Genomic DNA, 6,093 nt, shown 5'->3' on the forward strand with positions numbered 1-6,093 from the left:
GTGTCCTAATTTACAATTTACACAATTGCTTTCTGGGGGCCCAAGAATCAGCATTTTAAAATTAACAGAGTATTGGCACACACTAATGCATAAGAAACATCATAGTAGGTCCTGAAAGCTAAAACCTGGATATATGCAAAAGCACTGCCCTTAGGCTAATGCTGAGAATATTTCAGAATCAAAACCAATCACCATTTCTTAAAGAATGTAAAAATTCTAATTTTGTCTTCTCTTGAAAACTATAAGTTGCCATTTTGTGTACTTTCACGGTAAATGAAGCACAAATAGCAAGTAGAGTTCTTCAGTACTACAACGTAGCACAGAAGAAACTCAACTTCTGGGAGTGCTCCTTGTGTTCTGTGGAGGCTCCAAGCACCACTTGGCACATCATCATCACTTCTCTGAGCAGTCTTGCTGGTGCACACTAACCACTGTCTCCACCCCTGTCCTAAGGTGCTCTCCCTGTCTACACAGGACTTTTACTCAGACACACAGAGTGCATTTCTAACCTGGGGTTGAATGACAACTAACATTTTCCCCCAAAAAAGCTTACATTACCGTTGTCTTTTCCTCTTTACTTTTATGAAAACTGCCTATTCTACCTTTCAAAATGTTCTTATTTTTCTCCATTTCACCATCATGACTGTTGCTTGTCTTTATCAACTCTAAATCAGATGAACGTCAACAGCCACCTAGCTAGTTTCTTCTCTTCTACATTACTTCCTTTTGTAGTCTACTGTACTTTTGCTTCATTGTTGACTCTTCTGTCTACTGTATATTCCATGGAGTTCCAGAGGGAACACTTGTAAGGGGCCCAAGCTAAGAACATGACTTCTGAGTTTATTTGTTTGTTTGCTTGTGGCCTGTGAAGTAACCAAAGGATTTACATTAATACTTTTGTTCTTAGGTTATCATTTCAAATATACCACAAAGACACACAATGATAAAATCAAATAGATAACACACACTGCACACTTACTGTGTGCCCTTCACTCAAACAAATGCATTAGTTTTCCTCTTAGTGTTATTGATTATTACAATCTGTTCATCTCTCCCCTTCAAAAGAAAAACAACCCCCCAAAACACAAATGAAGCAACAACAACAAAATCTTCTAGAGCTAAGTTAACTAGATTTTTGTGAAGAATCTAACTACAGTGATAAAGCAAAGATTCTCTCAAATGCACGCGCGAGCACACACACACATGCACACACTTTTCTTACTCTGTATCAGAATGGGTACTGATTAGGGGAAAACGTAAAATGAAATGTCACTTGAAAAATATTAAAAGAGGAGAACCTTTCCAAAATCTCTTTGGCCAACTTATTAACACAGCTGTGGAGAAAGTCTACTAGAAGAAAAGCTGAAGTTAAAATGAGTTCACCACAATACTCTCATTTCAGGTGTTTGCTCAAAAAATAGCGAGGGCTGGAAAGGTGGCTCAGTCACTAAAGAACTTGCCTTGCAAGCATGCCTAACACCATATAAAAGGCCCAGGCGCAACATCATGCTACTATAATCCCACAATCTCTGGGGACTTCTGATTAGTCTGTCTGGCCTAGTTAGAGAGATCGAGGTTCAAAGAAAGACCCTGACTCAAAAAAATAAATTGGATACAACCGAGGAAGAACCTTGACGTTGACCTCTGAACTTCACAGGTATAGGCACACATATACACACATATAGGTACACATATACACAAGACATACACTCACATAACATGTACACCAAAGCTACAAAAGAAAACTAAAACAAAACTGAAAATCCACATGGTTCCAGTTCATTCAGTTCTCAATCAGATACACTGATCAAGTAAATCTGACCAATCAGCCAAGCCCTTATTTAAAAAGCAAAACCAAACTAGTTATTTCCTCAAGATAAACTATTTATACATCTTATCATCACTTTAAAATGTTTTAAGTTGCTGTGGAAATCAAACTCTATAATTCTGTATAGCAAAGATAGAAAATACCCATTTCTGCCAGCGTGATATTCTTCACATAAACTCCATTTATAACAGTGTTTTATCTACAAGTGGCTGGACAGCCAAGCATCTTTTCTGATCACCAATGCTAGGAAGTGTGTCCACATTTTCTTTCAGTATATATAGTATATGGTACTATCCCAGACACTGCTCTTTACTGTAATCTCCTTTTCCTTATAAAAGGTAGTACACGGTCTTTGTGACGCTGGGCAGGCAGTAAAGTGAGCAGAGTGAAGCAGTGGTCAGAGGGAAGTAAGTCCACCCTTGTAACACTGTTCACTTTCCCAGCCCACGCCTGCTCATCACTGTCAACACTCGCCAGTCGGACAGATTAGAGCAGGGGAGGAAACACCTTTCCTCATCACCGCAGGAAGGTCTCATTTTCACTTTTCTTTCTGTTGCGTTTCAGATCCACTATCGGAGATAAAGGCAAGCAAAACTCTATTTTTTAACACTACATTCTTTACCCTTGCTTGTGTTCTTTTCAGTAACTGCTTTGTTTCCCTTTCCATTCCAACCGAAAACATTTTTTTCATTACCAGCATATCCCTGAAAAAGCTGAACTGCACATTGCCCCAAGTCAACTACATAAATGTCCTATAGCCCATAGGCACCAACGAATAGCCTTCTTCCTTGCCCAACTGTTGTATTGCTTCCTGCTCTCCACTTTCTCTTATATTCTAGCATGTAAATCACCAATATTAGTATAAGAGATGGGAGAGAAACTATTCTCTCCCATAAAATAGTATAGCACTAATGATGAACACTCTCAGCTTTATGAAAGTTACTTTGAGCTTCTTAGAGTCCACTCATCTATAAAAATGAAGGAATTAATTTAAGTTCTACACTAAATCTGGCAATATGTTTCTTGGGATTATATAGCCAGACTTCCTGGGCATTCAAACAACTGAGAACTAGGGCCATATAAAATGTGAACATTGGAAAGGACACACTCATTCAGATATCTACTTTGCAAGTTAACTGATGGGGTATTATATATCACTGGAGCAAAACCTAGAGAAGCCTAAATGGGTGATGGAATTCAGGGTATTAAAATGCCAAAAAAATAGCTTCATTCAAAGTCTTAGATCTGTCCGGACTTTTTAACCTGCCCAGCAGCTCATCAGATCACTGACTTCTGAACTAGATGCACTGCTTTCAGTTCTGGTCATTTCTAAGTACCAATCCTCATTATGGACTAAGTGTTCCCCTAGTTAGAATTTGGGCTTAAAGACATGTTTAAACATGTGGGACTAAGCATGCATAAACAACAGCTTAAAGAGATAATGACACATTAGCAGTGAGTTAATTTAAGTGGAACCTATTCGTTCATGAATAAATGAATAATGAATAACAATGAAATTATCACAAAAGGTTAATAATAGAAACTGAATTACATACTAGTCATTTTCTTTTAAAAGATGTGTCTTAAATTTGTACAAAATGGCACTATAAGTTGAAGAAAAGTGGGTCCACTTATTTCCTCATTTCTCCAAACACAAAAACCAATAGAGAATGCCATTATGTAAGTGCATTTTGTGACTATCAAGAATGATGCAACTGTTGCTATGGTAACCACTCATTTTATTGAATTGCGGTTAGGAACTAAAGCAATTTTAATAAAAAAAATTCAGTACCTTAAAATGCTTGCCAAGGTTCTTCTATTGGTACCTATCAAACAATAGCTATAAACCATCTATGGGGATATCAAATGGCCTCTATTAAAAGCCAGGACCGAGCTGTCAAGGAAAGAAACTTTGAATACTTTTAAATACGAAACACAGCACCGACACTCAAAGGAAGAAGACTTGGACTGAACTTCTAGAGTAATTGGAAAGTGCATAAAATTGAAAAGCAACATGATCTCACAGGTCTTTGTTCCTTCCCTGTCAGAACTTCTCTTTAACCTAAATTATTAACTAGCTAAAGGACTAACATCAGAACACTGCTGAGTTTTCATTTTGCAATTAAGTTAAAGCAAAAATCTGTGGAAAGTATCCCATTTTAATACTCAAGAGATTTTTTTTCCCCTGAGCAAAAGAATAAAGCAAGTTTTCACCTTCGGAAATCTTATAAAGTTGCATTGTTTGAGAGCCTCCATTTAAAAAATGCCAGGATAAGTCGTAAAATCCAACTACACACACAGTTCTGGCATAAGAAAAAATCAGTAAAGCTGCTTCCATGGAAGGGGCTGCATCTATGGCCGGCTTCAATGGTATCCGTGTCTTTCAGAGTCTCTGTGGCTAGCCACTATTCAAAACTGCACAGTATCTAAAGAACCTGCCCCAGATCTCTTTCTTGCCTGCCTCCACAAACTTGAAGACAGAGCTGCCTGCCATCCCTTCCTCCGGCTAAACAAGGTGAAGCACCTTGAGATCATCTACTGGGCCTGCTGACTTCGCAGCCCTGGGAGACCAGGCAGGGGAGGCCTCGGCACGGCCTTGCCAGTGGGCGAAGAGGAAGAGGGGCTGTTGCCAAGCGAGCAGAACAACAGGCTGGTCCAGCGCAGCAATCTGGAGGGCAGCTTCCCTTCTGCCGGGCTCCTTCCCGGATGGATTTTCCCTTGTCTTCGGGTCTTACCTGAAAGCCCCATCCCTGCGCTCCCTCCCTCCTTCCCAGTGTGTGCTCGGTGACAGCGGTCTCCGCACACCGCTGGGGACAGGGCCCGAGCCGGTGGCCACTGCCCATTAGGGTTCCGGGAGGCAAGAGCAGGAGGCCGGTGGCGGCCTGGGCAGACGTGCCGCCCCCGTGTGTGTCAATGGTGGCCTGTGGGGCTGGAAAGCGCTGACCCAGCCGGGGGACGCGCCTCCCCTCCCCCGCCCGCTGCCTGTTTACCTTCGCGGTACTTCTTGCGGAGCCGCCGGTGGACGCTCTTCACCACCCCGGACAGCTTCTCCTGCTCGAGCTTCCGCTCCTGCTCGCGGGGCTGCGCGGCGCTCGAGGGCCGCTGTCCGCGCGCTGCGCCTCGGCCGCCCGACCCGGGCTCCATCGCGCCGCCGCCGCCGCCCCTCGGGCCCCGCGGTCTCACCCCGGCCGGAGGAGCTGGGGAAGGAGGAGGCAGCAGCGGAGGCAGCAGCCGGAGGACGAGGCCACGGAGCCCCAGCCAAGGCCTCGGGGGCGGGGCCTTCCCGAGAGCGCCAGGTGATTGGTGAACGTCGGAGGGCTGGGCGGAAATGGAAAGGGCCAAGGGCCAATGGACGGAGGGCAGCGGTGGAGCGCCGGGTTGTTTGGGAAGGAGCAGCTGGTAGAGGCGGAGGGAGCATCGGGCTTCTTGCCAGGCCACGCCCCGGATGCTGTGCGGAGGAGCCAAGAGGGCCTAGGGGTGGGGGTAAGGGGTTGAGGGGGAGGAGGCTGGTGGTGCGAGGTGCGCTTGCGCCTCCGAGTTTGCTGAGTTTGGGCTTCATTGTCAGATCTAGCTTTGGCACGTCTCCCAACTTTCCGCTGAGTGTTATGAGATGATGCCACCATCTGAATTCCCGTTGCACCTATGTAGAGTCCTATCAACTAGATACCCATTGAAGACTTGATTGCACAGGGTTTTACACTTCAAGGAGGAGTCCAAACTTGTCTGCTTTCTTTGAGGGCCAAGAAGAGGTCAAGCTACCAAATCCGGCTTTAATTCCCCAGCTAACTGTGGTTAATGCCAGGCGTGCTGCTGCTGCTGCACGAAAGACACCTAAATGGGCAAAGGAAAGGTAATAGATAAACAACAGGAGATGTGGAAAAACCAAGCTGGAAACATTAAAAGGCCACATCGTCTTCCTGTAGAACTTTTGTAGTCATCATACCATGGGGGTTCTGGAAAACCTACATTGATTATAGGTTGTTTCAAAACTCAGAAAAGTCTGCTCAGGTGGTCTGTCTCCCATGGGTTTGAAGAGTTTGTCTATTAGCGCGTACAGAGTTCACTAATCAGCTTTCCCCTTCCTAACTTTTTAGGCCTAGCATGGTGGCTCAGTCGTGGCCAATGCTTTTAATTCCAGCACTCCGGGCATAGAGACAGGACAACCTCTGTGAGTTCAAGGCCAGCCTGGACTACAGAGCAAGGTCCAAGACAGTCAGAGCTACACAGAGAAACCTGTCTGGAAAGAAAGAAACCTGGAAGAGTAT

The 6,093-nt window shown here is 44.3% G+C and overlaps 1 protein-coding gene across 1 annotated transcript in view; it reads right to left on the reverse strand.

The window, feature by feature from the left end:
- Samtor (S-adenosylmethionine sensor upstream of mTORC1) overlaps positions 1 to 5,023 on the reverse strand; it is a 53,891-nt gene extending 48,868 nt beyond the window's left edge. Inside the window, exon 1 of the mRNA XM_085683865.2 lies at positions 4,819 to 5,023. Within this exon, the coding sequence (XP_085539991.1) occupies positions 4,819 to 4,972 (154 nt within the window). The 5' untranslated portion in view covers positions 4,973 to 5,023. The remainder of the gene's footprint in view (positions 1 to 4,818) is intronic.
- Between the last annotated feature and the right edge of the window lie 1,070 nt (positions 5,024 to 6,093).

The sequence above is a fragment of the Myodes glareolus genome, chromosome 25, assembly GCF_982192425.1.
Source record: "Myodes glareolus chromosome 25, mMyoGla1.1, whole genome shotgun sequence".
Lineage (NCBI taxonomy): Eukaryota > Metazoa > Chordata > Mammalia > Rodentia > Cricetidae > Myodes > Myodes glareolus.